Source organism: Cnephaeus nilssonii (assembly GCF_951640355.1).
Source record: "Cnephaeus nilssonii genome assembly, chromosome: 3".
In the NCBI taxonomy this organism is placed as follows: Eukaryota; Metazoa; Chordata; class Mammalia; order Chiroptera; family Vespertilionidae; genus Cnephaeus; species Cnephaeus nilssonii.
In genome coordinates, this window is record NC_137074.1 from 38,299,855 (window position 1) to 38,318,486 (window position 18,632).

At 47.9% G+C, this 18,632-nt stretch overlaps 1 protein-coding gene across 1 annotated transcript in view; it reads left to right on the forward strand.

The window, feature by feature from the left end:
• USP13 (ubiquitin specific peptidase 13) overlaps positions 1-18,632 on the forward strand; it is a 110,235-nt gene that overhangs the window by 53,229 nt on the left and 38,374 nt on the right. The window contains exons 9-13 of the mRNA XM_079766743.1: positions 1,703-1,774; positions 2,357-2,450; positions 13,170-13,295; positions 14,344-14,497; positions 17,165-17,339. Of these exons, the coding sequence (XP_079622869.1) occupies positions 1,703-1,774; positions 2,357-2,450; positions 13,170-13,295; positions 14,344-14,497; positions 17,165-17,339 (621 nt within the window). The remainder of the gene's footprint in view (positions 1-1,702; positions 1,775-2,356; positions 2,451-13,169; positions 13,296-14,343; positions 14,498-17,164; positions 17,340-18,632) is intronic.

Below are 18,632 nucleotides of genomic sequence, written 5' to 3' on the forward strand. Positions count from 1 at the left end.
TTGGCTGCCTCCTGCACACCCCACACTGGGGATTGAGTCCACAACCTGGGCATGTGCCCTGACCGGGAATCGAACTGCGACCTCCTGGTTCATAGGTTGACGCTCAACCCTGAGCCACGCGGCTGGGCCGTGGTGTGACTTCTTGCACTGAAGCTGGGTGGGAACCCTGGCCAAGCATTTTGGAGATCAGATGAGCAAAGTAAGCTTTGTAAACTACCCCCCCCCCCCAGGAATTTGTCATACTGATAATGGTTTGCACCATTAGACTGTCACCCTCTATGTCAAGAAAAAGTTTATCATGCATTTTCACAGCAAACCTGCCAGATCCCTTCCTATAGACGCTCTGGGAGAGACTCAGTGATCTGTTTGGCCAATGCTGGTCAGTGGCATGTCTTAGAGGATTTCAGCTTTTCATTTCTTTGCCACTCCAAGTGTGATTCACCGACTGGCACTGGTCCTCACACGGCTGGATACGGCTCTGCGACGAGACAAGGATGGAAATGGGCCGTGAGCCAGCACTGAGCGATGTTTGTAGCCCTGCGACCTGGCCATGTTTTATAAGTGGCAGTTCATTTTTCTAATGATTTGTTTTCATTGTCTTTTTTAAAATGTATCACCTGCATGAGTTGAAAAAACAAAAAAAGCTGGCTCTTCAGTGAAGACCATTTGGGAGGCACTGATTGAGGGCGCTTCCCACCTGTGCGAACCAGGCCGTTTCCTTCCTTAGGCCACGCTCAGACGGGGCGCCACAGGCAGGGTGAGAGACGGGGTTAAGGTAGCACTGCTGTCAGGTTAAGCTGGTCAGAAGGAGGGATGCTACAGGGTCCGTGGACCGGCAGGCACAGCTGGAAGGATGGTTCAGGGCACAGCTTGAGCCAGGCAGCCTGGGTCCATGCTGGGCTTCATCATTCCCTCCCTGGGGGACCTAATGAATTTTCACCCCAGTTTCTCATCTCTCAAATGGGGTACTCATACTAATCACTTCCTCATATGGTTGTAATGAAGACTCAACCAGGTTAACATAGGAAACCCTCAGGAAATGATAGTTGTCACCGACATTATCATCATTAGTCATTTTGGTATGATTGGAGCAATTCCTAACCTTATTTGTATTGGAAACAGCAGCTGTGATGGCATAAACTGGTGGTTCTTGACTCTGGCCACGTGCTAGAATTGCTTGGGGAACTTGTAAAAGATTCCAAATCCCAGACCTCAGTCTCAGACAGTGAACTCAGAACCTTGTATTTTTTAAAAAATATGTTTTTATTGATTTCAGAGAAGAAGAGAGAGATAGAAACATTAATGATGAGAGAGAATCATTGATTGATTATCTGCATGCCCCACACTGGGGATGGAGCCTGCAGCCATGGCACGTGCCCTGACCGGGAATTGAACCATGACCTCCTGGTTCATAGGTCGATGCTCAACCACTGAGCCACGCCGGCAGGGCAGAACCTTGCATTTTTAAAGAAACTCTTTGGGATTCTAACTCACACCCAGGGTTGAGATCCACTGATAGGAGCACACACAGTTTAGGGAGGTCCATGCATATGGCTGCAGAAGTAGGCGCTCAGGAAACACTTTTCTCCAGGTGGATGATTTAATTTTGACTGAATGGTGAGGTCTTCAGCAGGATGATGGCTTATTTTGGTTTAGTTCATGGCTCAGTTCCGTGTTTTGACTGTCGCTTCTCATTTCCTAGGTATGTAGGAAATCTTCCCAGAATATTTGACTATTCTCCTCTAGATCCAACACAAGATTTCAACACGCAGATGTAAGTGCCGCATTATAGTTTTTAAGAAAAGTCTCCAATAAAGTGTTCATAGTGGTTCTGTTTGCAGAATTAAAGGCAGTTCCCTTTATTTTATGTATTTTTAAAATATATATTTTTTATTGATTTCAGAGAGGAAAGGAGAGGGAGAGAGAGATAGAAACATCAATGATGAGAATCATTGATTGGCTGCCTCCTGCATGCCGCCTACTGGGGATCGAGCCCACAACCCAGGCATGTGCCCTGACCCGGAATCGAACCATGATCTCCTGGTTCATAAGTCAATGCTCAACCACTGAGCCACGCCGGCTGGGCTATTTTATATATTTTAAAAGTATTCTAAAATGAGCACATGTTACTTTTACAAGAAGAAAGTAATTATTAAAAATGATCTATTAAGTACTGAGGAAAATTTGAAAATGGAATCAGTATCAAGTAGAATCAAATGAATAAGTTATTTGTGAGGAATGGAGATAAAGCAGTTGGCCTGAAAGTAGCTGTACTTACTGACATTCGCAGATAATTGTAACATCTCTGAAGGGAAACAACAATGACCTTTTGTTTTTGTTTCTCCCTCCCGTCCAGGACTAAGTTAGGACATGGCCTTCTCTCAGGCCAGTATTCCAAGCCTCCAGTGAAATCCGAACTCATTGAACAGGTGATGAAGGAGGAGCATAAGGTATGTGTCTGAGTGGCTGCCATGCTGGTATGTAGGGAGGAGGTGCTTTTACCAGCTAGGATGTGGACTTCCTATGACTTGACAAATGGTGGATAAACTTAACACACTGTCAGAACAGCTGTTTCATTTCAGAGTCTAGGGCAGTGGTCGGCAAACTCATTAGTCAACAGAGCCAAATATCAACAGTACAACGATTGAAATTTCTTTTGAGAGCCAAATTTTTTAAACTTAAACTATATAGGTAGGTACATTGTTATTAACTTAATTAGGGTACTCCTAAGCTGGCCTTTGCTAAAAACTCAAGGGGCCAAAGAGCCGCATGTGGCTCGAGAGCCGCAGTTTGCTGACCACTGGTCTAGGGCAACTGTCTGCATGCTCTTAAACAGGACTAGGCAGGGTGGAGTTTCTAGGGCAGTTGCTTCATGGATTTCATGTGAGTACCATCATTAATGGTCTACAGAAACAATATTCTTTTTTTTATCCTCACCCGAGGATTTTTGCATTGACTTTTAGAGAAAGTAAAAGGGAGGGAGTGGGGAGAGGGGAGAGAGGAAGAGAGAGAGAGAGACTTCGATGTGAGAGAGACACATCAATTGGTTGCCTCCTGCATGTGCCCCCCAATCAGGGCCGGGGATCGAACCTGCAACCAAGGTACATGCCCTTGACTGGTAATTGAACCCCCAACCCTTTGGTCTCTGGGCTGACACTCTAACCCTGAATCAAGTGGGCCAGGGCCAGAAACAATATTCTTCATAAAATACAGCTGAGATGGAAGGAATCTTACCTTATAATAGACAAATATGCAAATTGACTGCACCTTCGCTACACCCAAACCACGCCCACCAATCAAGCCACGCCCACCAAACCATGCCCACCAGGAAACGGTTGCAGGGACGTTGGGGTGTGGCGGAGGCTTTCCCAGCCTTGGGTACCAGCGGGGAGCCTGCACGGATCGCAGGAAACCACTGGGGGTCGGCTCCTGCGATCCTTAGCAGGGATGTTGGGTGCGGCCGAGCCCAAGGCCACCGCCCGGGGCCAAGCCCCGACCCTGAAAGAAGGCAGAAAGCGGTGGCCACAGCCAAGGCCTGGGTCCCCGGTGCCGGCAGAAAACTGGTGCAGGCAGCCAGGTGAATGAAGGTCTATTGCACGAATCTTCGTGCAAAAGGGCTACTAGTGAACTTTATAAAATAGAAACATTTCCTTTTGGTATCACAATCCTGGCCCTTATGGTGTCTTTCTTCTCTTAAGCCTCAACTTCGTTTGCTAGGGTTTGTCGAGAGGCTGGTTGTTGAAAACAACAACATGCACATTCCTAGGCCCCCCTAGAGCTGAGGTTTCTGAATTTCTGAAGGGAAGAGGACTGGGCAGTCCTCATTTTCAGTAAGCTGCCAGGGGGTATGTAAGCACACTCAAGTCTGAGAAACTCAGCTGGCCAGGTAGTCACTCTTTAAAAAAAATTTTTTTTTTTTATTGATTTCAGAGAGGAAGGGAGAGGGAAAGAGAGATAGAAACATCAATGATCAGAAAGAATCATTGATTGGTTGCCTCCTGCATGCCCCCAACTGGGGATTGAGCCCACAATCTGGGCATGTGCCCTTGAGTCTGTAGGCCGATACTCTATCCACTGAGCCAAACCAGCCAGGACAACTATGTAGTCACTCTTTTTCATTTTATTTTAATTTTTTATTTTATTTTTTAATAATTTTTTTATTGTCTAAAGTTTTACATATGTTTCTTTCCCCCCCAATTGGCCACTCTTAATTGATAGAGTAATTGAAAGATTTCCACGTACCTGCAGGATGAGCCACTGATGCCTCCCTGGGTTCTCTGTTACACACGCCAGAGGGCGCCACTCGCACCCTGGCCTGGTAGAGTGCTGCCCTTGGAGCCCCACAGTGCGCAGTGTATGCGGCTGTAGCTGCGGCCTTGGCTCCGCGGCTGCAGATGTCCTGGATGGAATGCATGCCCCACTTCCCAGCACCTGCTCTGCCCTCAGAGTGCCCTGTTTTGACTTAGTGGGCAGGTCCTTCCAATTCTGCTTCTCAAGTGTTTGACCTCTGTGCTCTCATCTTACATCCGTCATCCTTAACTAATGCCTGCCGACTGAAGTAAGAATTGAAAGTGAAGCAACCCTTTTTTTTTTTCTTTTTTTTTGTAATGAAGCCAGTTAGTTGGGGAAATGGAGCCAATGGAAGGGAGATTATGCAGGGAACATACAGAGGCAGTGTTTAGGGGTGGGGAGAAGGAAGTAGGTCATGAGGAGGGTTGAGAGGTGGGTGTAGACATTCGGAATGGCTAGGCCAGGAGCTCAGAGTGTTGTGGGGCAGGAAGACAAGTTCTCCACTTGCACTGCCATCCGGCCTTGAAAGATAATGAGTTCCTTATCCACCTGAGACGGGAAGACCCGCATCTGGAATGCAGCTGAGGAGATGGTTTGGGTGTAGGGCCGGGGTAGCAGGTATCCATGCTTCCACTTCTAAGCCCTTGTGAAACTTTGAAGAGGTGATGGTGAAAAACTTGGTTCAGAATTTTGTTTTGATCACATTTATCCTGGGTTTCACCCAGGCAGTCTCCTGGGCCACTCTTGGGCCAGGGTCCACCTTCCCTGGTGGAGGAGGAGACTTGATTGGGACTTGGGAGCCTGGCTTCCTCTGCTGGCCTGTGAGGGGCCGAGGGACCATGGCAAGTCACGGGAGCTTCCAGGCTCAGCCATCAAGTGCAGAATTAAATAAAATTTGTTTTTTGTTTTGTTTTTTGTTAATCCTCATTCGAGGATATTTTTTTTTCAGTGATTTTTTTGTTTTATTTTTTATTTTTAAATATATTTTTATTGATTTCAGAGAGGAGGGGAGAGGGAAAGAGAGATAGGAACATCAATCATGAAAGAGAATCATTGATTGGATACCTCCTGCACGGCCCCTACTGGGGATTGAGCCTACAACCTGGGCCTGTGCCCTGACTAGAATCAAACTTATGGTTCATAGGTCAACGCTCAACCACGAGCCCTACCAGCTGGGCTTCATTGATTTTTAGAGAGAGTGGAAGGGATGGAGGGATGGGGGAGAGAGAGAAACATAGATGTGAGAGAGACACATCTGATTGGTTTCCTCCTGCACATGCCTGAACTGGGGCTGGGGATTGAACCTGCAACCCAGGTACATGCCCTTGACCAGGAATTGAATCGGAAACCCTTCGGTGTACAGGCCAACGCTCTATCCACTGAGCCACACCAGCATGGGCTAACATTTGTTTTTGTTAATATCACAGAGTCTTTTTACATTAGGGAAAAAAGTAGTTCTTATGTGAGTAAGGCACGTTATTGACTCAGTCGATGAACAATGACTGGTTGGGGCCCTTGCCCAGTCCCTGCCATTGGATTTGGTGACTATTGTGCAGAGGGTCTGTGATCTCCAGGGGTCTGAGGATGGCAGGTGGGAACCCCTGCTCTGTCCAGCCTTTGGGCCACTTATGTCCTGCAGGTGTGTTTTGCTTGGCCCACACATACATATCTGAACTTCCAGCTTTTCTTGCACACTCAGGACCAGGGGTCCTCAAACTTTTTAAACAGGGGGCCAGTTCACTGTCCCTCAGACCGTTGGAGGGCCGGACTATAGTTTAAAAAAAACTATGAACAAATTCCTTTGCACACTGCACATATCTTATTTTGAAGTAAAAAAACAAAACGGCAAAAACACCCGCATGTGGCCCGCGGGCCGTAGTTTGAGGACGCCTGCTCAGGACCCCTGGCAATTCCAGTCCTGAAGGCAGCTGGCTGGAGCGGAGTAGCCGCCCTCCTTTCGCACAGTCCCCAGCTGGCTCCAGGCCTTCTGTGACCATCTCCGGGCTGATGGGCTGGGTGTGTGGGTGTATGAATGGTTTGCAAAAGCCTCTTCCTGCTCGGAGGTGCCATGATCAATAGGGCCCCTTTAACATTCCAAATGAGGTTGAATCCACCGGATGATTTTCTTTGGGGTCCTGAAGGTGTTACTTCCAAGCTTAAACAGGCCGCGGAGGGATTTACTTTCTGGGGCATCAGGATTTTCACTGCAATTGTTTTCAGAGAAATCAAATTGTGAGAGTCTTTCTTCTCTCAGGCATCAGGAGCCCTTTGGTCTTGTCCCAGGCCCCTGTGTTTGTGACTTGTAGATGAGTCTGAAATGCCCCAAGAGAGGAAAGAAGTTGTGCTGAAGTGGGGAAGAGGACAGATTGCGAGAGGAATGTGTGCTGGAGGAGAGGGAGCGGGGAGGGGAGGGGTCAGAGCCATGAGGCAGGAATGCCTTTTCACAGGGCCACCACCACCAGGGGTGCGAATACTGACGTTGTGAGTACCAACGAAAGGCCAGGCTCTTCCTGTACATTCACCGAGGCTCAGAAACCTTTCTTAAAGTTACCAAGCCAGTGAGTGGGAGGGCTGGGCTTTCCACCCGGCAGTCCGGCCCCTGAGACTGTGCGTGTGACCACTGCATTAGCCTGCGTGCCTAACAGCTGTTCCGGTACTTGTATCAGCCACTCATGCCTCCGTGTGTAGATGGTGGTGGGTGGATGATGAAGGGGATGCTTAATGTTTGCAGAATCACCAGGTAGCCCAGTCACTTGGATTTCCCACCTCTGTCTTACATCTTGGGTCATTTCTAGAATATATACTTTCTGGTATTAAACTGGTCTGCTGCAGGCCAAGGTGAAATCTAGTTTTTATATGTGCATGCTTAATACACTTTTTCACCTGTACAAAGGTTTGCAGTGTTTGTTTTGGGTACTGCCATTTTTTACTTACATTTTGGAGTTAATTTTAAAAATTAACTTGTGTCTGTGATAGATAACACCTCCTATCCAAGGATACCTTTTCTTCTTCAAAAAGGTTTTTTTGTGTGTGCATTCTAAGACAGTGCTTTCACACATTTTAATGCTGAATACTCTAATTTGTTTCTCCTTCTGAAGATAACATGTTTCAGACAATTCTGCATTCCGAACAATTCTGCGTTTCTTAAGGGGCAGTTCATTTGACGTCCCATCTAAATAATCCTTGAAACATAGTTGCTGGTCTCAGTTTTTGATAAACATGAGATAAACCAGTGTTCTACTTGGAGGTGATGTAATTTTAGCCACAAACTAAGAGCTTTGCTTTTACTAACCTCCGTTCTCCTGGGTTGGGCAAATGTAACATTTTCACCTCACCATCTGAAATATGAAAAATAGCTAGGGGGGATGCCCTCTGTTCCTTTAGCTTAGGAGATTTGGGAGTTGGATCTGCGTTGGGAACTACTGGTCCCGGGTTTAAGTGTAAAAGTTTGAATCCACAGATGGCATGCACTTATGTATTGGGGGCAGGCTGAGATGGGCCTATTTTTGTTTCATTCCTGTGGTCTTACAACGTATATCTCTGAACAGGCGTGGCTTTAATGTGATACCAAGCCTCAGCTGTGCTGCCTGCTTATTGAGTAAAGCGTTAGGCTCGAGAATATGAGTGGACAGTGTCCAGCTGCCTTCGTGTGCAGTGTTCACCAGAAAGTCCTGCGTAAGCATTGAGGCAACGTTCTGAACACCATAGTCCTCGCTGTAATTTTAGCTCCCTGTTTCCCAATTGCTGATGGAGAAAGTAAGTACAGTATCTTACAAGTACAACAGGTTCCTTAGGTGGTTGCTGTTTTGGAGGGTACCTGGGGCTCCCTCTTACACAGTTAGTTGTCAGGACGAACCTTTCCTTTAGGTGTCCGAGGCCGGCTCACAGTGAGGGTGTGCGCAGGTCTGACTCCTGGTCAGTGATCTCTCCCTCTCATCTGGTGCAGGGACAGGTCCACAGTGGGACACTCGGGTGATGTCACCAACCCACTGCCAACCAGGAAACGTTATTTTACTTAGGTATTTGGTTCTTATTTTGGCTTTTAGTTTCTCGTAAGAAAGAAACCTCCTTATCCAGAGCCTGACCTTGAAAAAAAGTGTATTTGAATTTGCAAAAATACACAGAAGTAGAGAGTGAAGATAATAAATCTCCGTGTACCGTTAGGTAACTTCAGCAATCACCATTCTGCCAGTCTGGTTTCATCAACCCCCCTAAACTTAACTCTTTCCTGCCCTTTTCCCTCTTCTTTCCTGAAGCATTTTAACACAAAATCCAAGCATCCTCCTTTTCACCTGTAAATATTCAGTATGCATCTGTAACTAGAATACTTTCTTTTTTTTTTAAACATACATATCAGGTTAAAATTTTAACGTGTTAGAAGCACATCTAGATTTTTCCCTGCAGTATCAAAGACATCTCTTTTAAGTCCCCCTTCTCTTTCTGCATGCTATTGATTTGTTGAAGGAGCTGGATCGCTTGCCAGGATTCCTCTAAGGATTGCTTCCTTGAGCTATTGTTTAGCTTGTGTTTCTTATAAGCTGGACGTTTAATCAGATTCGGGCTCAACTTTTTTACTGACTTTCTAATATACAAGATATGAAGTGAACACAGTAATATGGACGCTGGGGACCTGTGAGATTTCCCTTCTGAAATCAGAGATATCACAGGTGTGGGGTGTGATGTAGGGGGACAGGGCTGGCTAGTCATCAAGGCGTTCATTGTGGGGTATCTGACTTTGAGCTAAAATGCTCAAACCCAGCCGCGAGAGCCAGGAGCTGGTCTGCAGGGTGACGTGGAGAAGGAGAGGTACCATTTCTCTGGCTAGGACGCTTTTTCAAATAGCTCCTCAGTGATCCGCAGTTCCCAAGCTATCCACTTGTCCATTGAACAGAGGATTAAGAAAGGTCAGTCGAGGGAAAAGAAATGAAATGGGCTCAGAAAGAGAAGAGGCGTGGGACAGGGGAATGAATGAGGCTGGACCTCAGCTCATTCTGAGTGTCTGGGGTTTCCCGGACTTCTCACGAGGGTCTCTGTTGAAACGTCTCCTCCCAGCTGTATGACCCCCTGGTGGTACCGAGCAGGAGGCAGCCTTTCAGAATTCACTGACTTGTTGAACTTTCTAAAGCAGCTGCTTTTGGGGGGACTGGAGGCCGCATGAGGCATGAAGCACACCATCAGGAGCAGGCAGTGAGTGCACGCTCCTGTGAGCACCCAAACAGGGACGCACAATGCGGAGCCTCCACACTGCTGGGAGTGGGGAGGTAATTGCTGGATGGCCTGGGATATTGGCCCCAGCGGTGCATGGGCTTGAAGAGGGATTACCCCGAGTCAGATACATATTGTGCTGTTGTTTCCACCGGTAAGATGGACTCTGGGTCATCAGAGATGAGAACTAGTCGCTTGTATGCATGAAGTGGTATTAGGACACCTGAGAGAGAGAGAGACAGACAGAGAGACACGGAGAGACTGACTTTTCTAGCGGTGATCCTGGGCCAGTTACTTAACACCTCTTGGCCTCAGTTTCCTCACCTGTCAAGTGGAAAAAATAATACTGATATTAATCACCTTATGAAGTTGGGTGAATGAAGCAAGATACACATACACAGTGCTCAGCATTGTGCCTGGACCTGGTAAGTATTCCTCCAAGTACCTAAAACAGTGGCTGACATTTTATAGCACTCAGTAAATTTCTATTGAATGAATGAATGTTAGCCATTGCGCATAAAGATAAGGATTATTTCTGCATGCTTGTGTTGGCTGATACTATGGAGATCTACATCAGCATAGTGAGTGAGGAAAGTTATACCTGCCATATGGTTTTTAGGAGGTGCCTATACAGGTAGTAAAACTAATTATCAGGTATAAATTGGTCTTCACATATCACTGGAGGCACATCCGAAGCCATGTGTGTAAGCTGGTCATTTAAGTACAGGTTCCAGGTCCTCAGAATTCTGATTGCTGCTGTTTCAGGTCCTGCAGTGTCCTTTCCCATTCGTTAAAGATCTGTGTGTTGTCTGTCAGCTCTTGGAACCCAGAATCCCCAATAGTGCTCTGTAAGAAGTAGGTGCACAGTAAATACTGGATGACTAGATCAGATACAGTTTTGCAAGACAGGAAACCCACTTGAGTTTTATTAGAAACACTAGAGGCCCGGTTCATGAAAATTCATGCACTGGAGGGGGATCCCTCAGCCTGGCTTGCCCCTCTCACAGTCTAGGAGCCCTCACGGGTGGGAGGCGACCTGGCGATCAGGGGAAGGCGATGCCCCCATCACACCTCTGCTGTTGCCACTGCCGGCCGTGCAAGCCTCGGCCGGCCCTGGTTGCCTGCACCTCGGGCCGGCCCTGGGCAGCTGGGGGGCTGAGGGGACTGGGCGCTACCATCTTGTGGCTGTGGGCACCGCCATCTTTGAGGGCGTGACAGTCAATTAGCATATTCCCTCCTTATTGGCTGTGGGTGCCACCATCTTTGAGGGTGGGGCAGTCTATTAGCAATTCCCTCCTTATTGGCTGTGGGTGACGCCATCTTTGAGGGTGGGGAAGTCTATTAGCATATTCCCTCCTTATTGGCTGTGGGCACTGCCATCTTTGCGTTGGCGTGAGGGTCACTTAGCATATTCCCTCTTTATTAGACAGGATTGCTTAGAACATGCACATTAGAGATATTTTATATGGAGAGCCCACTCCTTGGCCAATGGCTATGGGAGTTTTTCCATCACCTGTTGCATCTGACTGTGTGACTGTGTACACCCGTCATGGTCTCCAGACCCCAGGCGTTGACTGGGGGTCCAGGAGATCTCAAAGAAGTGTGGACATGGCCTCTGCCTGTCAGATTGCAGTCAAATGGGCCAGAGCAGGCTGAAAGTGAAAGGAAATGGGGGGCTTTGTGCCCTGTGCCCCGTGATGGCCCACGTGGCAAGTTCTGGACTTCAGAGGAGGGGAATGTGTCCTGGAGGCTGAGCATGTGGTAGTTTTGAGAAGTGGATAGACCACAGCCACATGTTTGCAGAAAGCTCATGTATTACTTCTTTAGTTTGATGGGCAAGGTGAGGTGTGTGTCCCTGAGACCTACCATGTGCTACAGCTACCACTCCATGTTTGCTACAGAGAGCCTGGACCTGCATCAGAACTGGGAGTTCATCCTGGTTCTGCCCTTTGTTAGCTGGGTGATAATCTGGTTGTAAACCACTTTCATGGAAAGGCGTACCTGGTACGTCTCTGCCAGTCTCAGTTTCCCTAGCTATAAAATGGGGATAACAGTTGTACCTCCTTCGTAGGGTTATTGTACTGAGTGAGGCGACATGTAGCCCCATTGTTAGGTGGGTGGGCTGAACTTGGAGGGGACTCAGGAAATGGCGTTTTCCTGAGCCCACCTCTGTCCTCAAGGCGAGTGGTCTCTCCCCACTTTGCCTCTTCAGAGCAGCTCAGGCAGATTGCCTGGATTTCCTGCACATCACCAGCATTACACAGTCCAGTTTGCATCAAAGTCAGTTTAAAGCTTCTCCCCCTCCCCCCACACTCAGGAGTCTCAGAAATAGCGTGCAGCAGGGTCAGCATTGGCACCCTCTGGCATTTTTTTAAAAATTGTTTTAAAGTATTATATATGTCTCCTTTTTCCCCCCAATTGCCCCCCCCCGCCACCACCACTCCCGCCCCCTCCCCCCAGGACAAGCCCCCATCACCCCAGTGTCCGTGTCCATTGGATATGCAAATATGCATGCATACAAGTCCTTTGGTTGATCTCTTACCACTCCCCGCCCCCCCCCCCCCCCCCTTCTCTCTGAGCTTGGACGATCTGATCAGTGTTTCATAGTCTCCGGATCTATTTTTGTTCATCAGTTTATGTTGTTTGTTATATCCCACATATGAGCTCATGTGACCCTCTGGCATTTTTGTCCTTGCTTCCCCTCTGTGCTTCCTGCCTCCTCCTCTGGCCGCTCAGAGCCAGGATCAAGGGCTGGGGAGATGAGCGGAGAGGCAGGGCCTCTCGCCGAGCTGGTGCGCTTGGCTCCCTCCGGCTGCTTGTGACTCCTGTCATGGCCGGCCTTTGGGTGGGGCACATTAGTCATCCTTTAGAGATGCCTCCCCTGCCCCCTCAGGCACCTCCATGAGGACCTTCCCTGATGCCCTGTCCAGCTGACCCTGTAACCCCCCACCGCCTCCTGCCCCGAGGCTCCTTGGCCAGCCGGCCTCCCGTCATCTTGTGCAGTGTCCTTTCCCGAGGAGCCTGGCTGCCTCTGCTGTCCTCTCAGCCCCTGGGGAAGTTCACGCATCCTTGTCCTGCCACGTTGTCCCAGCCCCTCCCTCTCCTCTCTGCCATCCTGGCAGCTGCAGCCAGGTCCTTCTGCTCCCCTAGGCGAGGGGCACCCTCCTGGCAACTCCCTGCGCTCCTCTCCAGAAACAGCCCGGGCAGCCCTGCAGAGGTCACGGGGGCGCAGTCCCATTTCCTTTCTTTGCAGGCACCCCAGTGTCTACCAGGGGTTCTCTCATATTCCCTCGTGGGGAGCGAAGAAGATGCTGCAGCGCTTTCCTCCCTAACGCATCCCTAGCCTGCTCTGCAGTGGGCCGCCAGGTAGCCAGTCCTGTGAGGATGGGCCCGGTGCCTCCTCTTTCAATAGTAGAGAGTGGGATATTCATCATGTCTTCAGTTTGCACTCAGCAGGAAGGGTCCCATCCTGTTCTCATATCAGGTCCGGAGTGCAGGGCCTGGTATGTACCCAACATCCCCTGGCACGGGGCGGGGCGTGCTCATGGAGCTTCTGTGGGCTTCCGTTTTCTCACCTGCAAAGGAGGGTTTATGCTGATCCCCACTCTGCCTGCCACTTAGTGTTGCTACTGTGTATGCAAGTATTGGGAGCTGGATTTATTTATATATTGTAGCCTCAGCAGAACGGGATCTCTCCACGCATGTTTAAGGCCTTTGTAAGCAAGAGTCATCCGGAATTCTCCTCCAACAGACAGCAGGATGCCCAGGAATTCTTCCTGCACCTGGTGAATCTGGTAGAGGTGAGTAAGCCGCCTTCAGAACTGCTCAGCAGGGCTGTAAGAAGGGTGCCCTGCTCCCTCACCTAAACCTCTCACTGCCCAGGCTCCACCAGCCACGGGATGGGATCGCTCCTCATGTCCCGTTTCCTAGGCGCTGGTGGGTCTGCTGTTCTCCTTTTAACTTGTACGTGTTGTAGGGGTGTTGGTCAGTTATTTCACTCACCGTTCTTTTTCCTTTCTTGGTGACGAAGCTTCTTGAGAGTCCCATGTGGTATTTGCTGCCCTCCTGCCACCACTCAGAGATGGCCAAACTCTGCTCACAGCAGAGCTGAGTCACGTTAAATGCTGCGATTTTCAAACGCCGCTAAGAATTCATAATTAAAGGTTTCCGCCCCCCCCCCCCTGTTAAAAACAACTCCCCCCCCCCCCGATTACAAATGTGTTCTTTATGGAAAATACAAAAAGGCACAAAGGGGAATATCAAAATAAAAAATCACCCGTAATAGCAGCCCCTACCGACAGCCAGTGTTAGCATTTGGGTGTCTGATCCACCAGGCATTTTCCAGGTGCATTTAGAAACGAGCTGTTTCTAAGCAACGTTTTCCACTTAACCTGCTGTGAACGCTTTGCCATCTCATTCATATTTGAGTTTAGCATGATTTCTTTTTTACTTGTGTGTAATTTACTCGAATGCATGTTATAATGATATACACGGCCTTGCTTTTCCCAGGGCGGTCCTTTAGTTTTGCCCCTTTCTCTTTAGTTTGGCTCCTTCATCCCCTTTCTTCTAACTCCATCCAGGTCAGTGCCTCTCCCATGACTTGGAATTGCTGCCTAATATTAATTCACAGGAGGAGTCATACTTTATTAAGCCAGTCCCCCATTTGGGGACTTCCGATAAACACCAGTGTTTTGCTTTTAAAGCACTCTGGTGAAATGGCACGTCCCAGAGGGATTGTTTCGTAACATCATTTGATGTTTACATCAGAGCTATATTTGATTTTACGCTAATTTTTATTTATGGCTTAATATTCACAAATTCACGAATCTGCTGTAATCTGACCTTCAGAGGAACCGCATTGGCTCAGAAAATCCCAGTGATGTTTTCCGGTTTTTGGTGGAAGAACGCATTCAGTGCTGTCAGACCCGAAAAGTCCGCTACACGGAGAGGGTGGATTACCTGATGCAGTTACCCGTGGCCATGGAGGCAGCAACCAACAAAGGTAATGGCTCCCGAGGGGGACATGAGCCGTGGGCTCCTTCCGGTGCGAGAAGCCTGTTCTGCTGGGCGGAGACCCGGCCCCGCTGGCCTGGTTTGCATGTCTCTTTCCATCTTTTCCTCGGTCGCCACCTAATTGCCTTTCAGAGAATCAAATGCATCACAGACTTTTGTGGAGGGCTATGGATGGAACTTATTTCAGTGCCTATAAATTTGACCAACTCTTTGGCTTGGAGACAGCTTCATTCTGGGGAAGGTATTTGTAAGTATACATGTGGAAAAGTCTTTAACGGTGTCATCACTCATAAGCTGTGCTATGAAGTCTGAGGGAAATGATCAGAACTGCATTTTTAAAAAAAATCTTTATTGTTGAAAGTATTACACATGCCCTCTTCCCCCCATTGACCCCCTCCATCCCGCCTCCATCCCAGGCCTTCACCACCCTATTGTCTGTGTCCGTGGGTTATGCACATATGCATACAAGGTCTTTGGTTGATTGCCTCCCCCGCTCCCTTCCCTCTGAGATTCCACACTCTAGAACTGCATTTTTTGATGTGAGACATTCAAGCAGCAGCCTCTTGATGTAGTCTCTTGATATAATCCAGCTTCGGCATCCGCGTTTTCTGGTCCCTCTTAGAGACGATGCAGTGCTACAGGCGCCAGGCCCTTTGGAGGGGCCTCCAGGCTTCGGAGGCAGGAAGAAGGCGGAGATATTGCCGCCAGGCTGGGGTCTGAGGGGCAGGTTCCTTCAGGCTGTCTAATCTGGTTCTCCCCAAGCAGAACGACACATGATATTACTTAGAATTCACTTATTCGAAGCAGAAAAAGGCAAAATATGTGCTAGGTTGCTTCTCTCCTATGAATGGGTCATTTCTGTGAAGTCCAACAGCTTCATGCGTACTCTTTGTGTGTGTGTGTGTGTGTGTGGTCACTTTATTGTGCTAATTGGAAAGTGATGATTCTGGCGGTTTCAAGGTAAAATGATTTCCATTTTCTATAAGCTCCTGCAGCTTGTCACCCGTTTTTACAGTTTTACCCTTTATCAGGGATAGAAATGAGGGTGAGGGCATGTGGTTTGTTTCCTTTTTAGAACTAGGCTTCATTGCTTTCTCCTGCCGACCTCGGGGATACTGACTCACATGTTCTGCTCGGTTCTCTGATCCTGTCTGACTGGCTGCTCATAATTTGTGAGTGGTAATTATTTTGTTCAAAAAGGAGACTGATCATTTAGCCTCTGGACATTGAGAACACCAAACGCCAACATCCTAGATATAAGTACATTGTAAACTGATGTTGGACTGGAAGGTGAATTTTAAAATCATAGTCAGGCCCGGGTGCAGTGGCTCAGTGGTTGAGCATCAACCTATGAACCAGGAGGTCACAGTTTGATTCCCAGTCAGGGCACATGCCCAGGTTGTGGGCTCAATCACCCATCGGCAGGAGGCGCCTGATCAGTGATTCTCTCTCATCGTTGATGTTTCTATCTCTTGTTCCCTCTTACTTCTTGCAGGAGGCGCCCGATCAATGATTCTCTCTCATTGTTGATGTTTCTATCTCTCGTTCCCTCTTACTTCCTTTCTGGAAAAAAAAAATCATAGTCAGATGTGTTTAAGAGAACACCTAAGTACATACACTGAGTGGCCAGATTATTCTGATATCTGAACGCATAATAATCTGGTCACTCAGTGTAATATATAATAAAAGGCTAATATGCAAATTGTCCCCTCGACCAGGAGTTCAACCACCAGGCAGGCCGGCCAACCGCCCATGTCCCCTCCCCCTGGCCAGGCTGGCCGGACCCCACCCATGCACGAATTCATGCACCGGGCCTGCGTTCAGTGGTCATAATAATCTGGCCACTCAGTGTATGTATGCCTAAAAACAGGATTGGGAGTGATTTATTTGTTTTTTAACACAAAAGGAATTCCCAGAAAGGCCCATTCAAAATCTGTATAACATTTTGACTTGCAGGTGTTTTCCAAGAGCTGATCGGCTGACCTTGGGAAGGTCCCAGTGTGCTCACTTCTTTTTTCCTTGGCGTTTAACCACTCGGCAGGGGGCGTGTAGAAAGGCCTTCTGGGTTGGTTACTCTACTGTCTGAGGTGCTGAGTAACCTGACCCGGGACTTGTTTTGGCAATGCCAATACCACAGGCTGTGTGCTGTGGGCAACTGCGGTCCTTATCGCTCCTTTTGCTCCGTGGCCCACACCCTCTATGGCCTCTAATCACTGAGAAGGGCCTGGGAAGAGGTGAGCCCTCGGGTTCCCTTCAGTGTGAAATTCTCTGTGTGAAGACTTTGTGATGGGAGGGTGGCATTCGGTTCAACCAGCCTTGACCTCTGGACAAATGCCAGACCAGGATCAAGCATCACTTACATCGCACACGTGATCTAAACCTCTCATATAGGTCAGAGTTCACAGTTCCCTCCCGTTAGTCTCAAAGAGGAACAGGCAAACAAATAGGAATGGCTCGATGCAGCCTGTCAGCGCTACTATAAAGACACCCCAAGAACAAGCGCTCTGCATGCTTTTCCCATCCGGGAAGGGCGGCACGTAAGCAACCCTGCCCCAGGCCAGTAGCCTGCATCGAAGGCTGTCCAAAGGGGGTGTTTTCCGTTTTGAGAAGATAAGAGCGATCGCAAAGACCTTAATTTGCTTGCTCTTTTTCTCAGATGAACTGATCGCCTATGAGTTAACGAGAAGGGAAGCGGAAGCAAACAGAAGACCCCTTCCTGAATTGGTTCGTGCCAAGATACCATTTAGTGCCTGCCTCCAGGCCTTTTCTGAACCAGAAAACGTGGATGATTTCTGGAGCAGTGCCCTACAGGCAAAGTCTGCGGGTGTGAAGTAAGTGTGTGTGTGTGTGTGTGTGTGTGTGTGTGTGTACATGCCCGCGTGCACATGCGTGTGCTTATTTGGTGGTGGTGAATAGGGAGGCGGCCTTGAGCGGTGGGAACAGGGGTAAGGGAGAGGTGGTAGGGTATTGTATGTGTCTGTGCATGCTTGCTCATGTGTGGTGAGATAGGATTATGATTCACGCAACCTTGGACGTTATACACCTCACTTGTATGAGACCTGTCCAATAAAACAGGTATACACTCTATATATTATGTGCTAGGGAGGGAATGCTTTCTTTTTTGAAAAGCAAGGTTGTGGTTTATCCTCTATTAAGAATTTGCTGCTTTTTTTTTTTTTTTTTGCCAAGAATGTGTACCCAAGTACCTTCTCCCCCATGGCAAGAGTGATATGAATGAAATTGCAAAAATACTTACGACTGTCTCTAATGTTTAAACTCCACTGTGATAGATTTTAATCCATAATTAAATATTTGGCTTAAACTTGGTTGAGTGTGTTTCTACCTGGAGGCCAGGGGTCTCGGGGCCCCTCAAAGTGGCTCTAGAGGCGCCTGAGTGCGTTCAGATGAGCTGCTCGGGACTTAGGCAGGAGGGGTTCTAGGTCCACATTGTCAGCCTCATCCGCTACATAAACATTTCTTTCTTCAGTTGACACCTTAGTTAATTTTATACAGTGAAGTCCTTGCTGACACACTTTATATAACTGGAAAAAGAGTACTTATAGTGGCAAAAATGAGAGGAAATCTGAAAGTCTGGCTTTGGAGTTCCCCTACTTTTAGATTTTCTTTGGCCATTTTTATTCTAGGCTATGTTTGAGCTCTAGTTGATGGGAAGGTGAGTGGAATATGGAAGAGCTACTGCTGGCTGTTTTTATCTCAACCTCAAGTAGCAGTCAAACTTAAATCACATATTCTCTGTGACAGCCATCTCTCAGGATTTCTGTTTTAGATGATTGACCTCATATAACAAAAATGGGAAAACAGAAAGAATTTATTTCAAAAGCTAAAAAAGGCCACATTTAAAAAAATAATTTAAAAAGGGGTCTTCATATCCAAATGAGGATTAATAATAGTTCATTCAGTTATCAATTATCCATTGCAGCGTAAGTTTTCATCCTAGGATTACTCTCTTTTGGTGTGTGTGTGTGTGTGTGTGCGCGCGCGCGCGCGCACACACGGCCGTACACCTGTCCTTGCAGATAATAGCTGGTATGTCAAACATCGGTATTCACTGCATTGCAACTTGGAGACAGCTTTGGGGCAGTTAGATATCTATACATAATAGT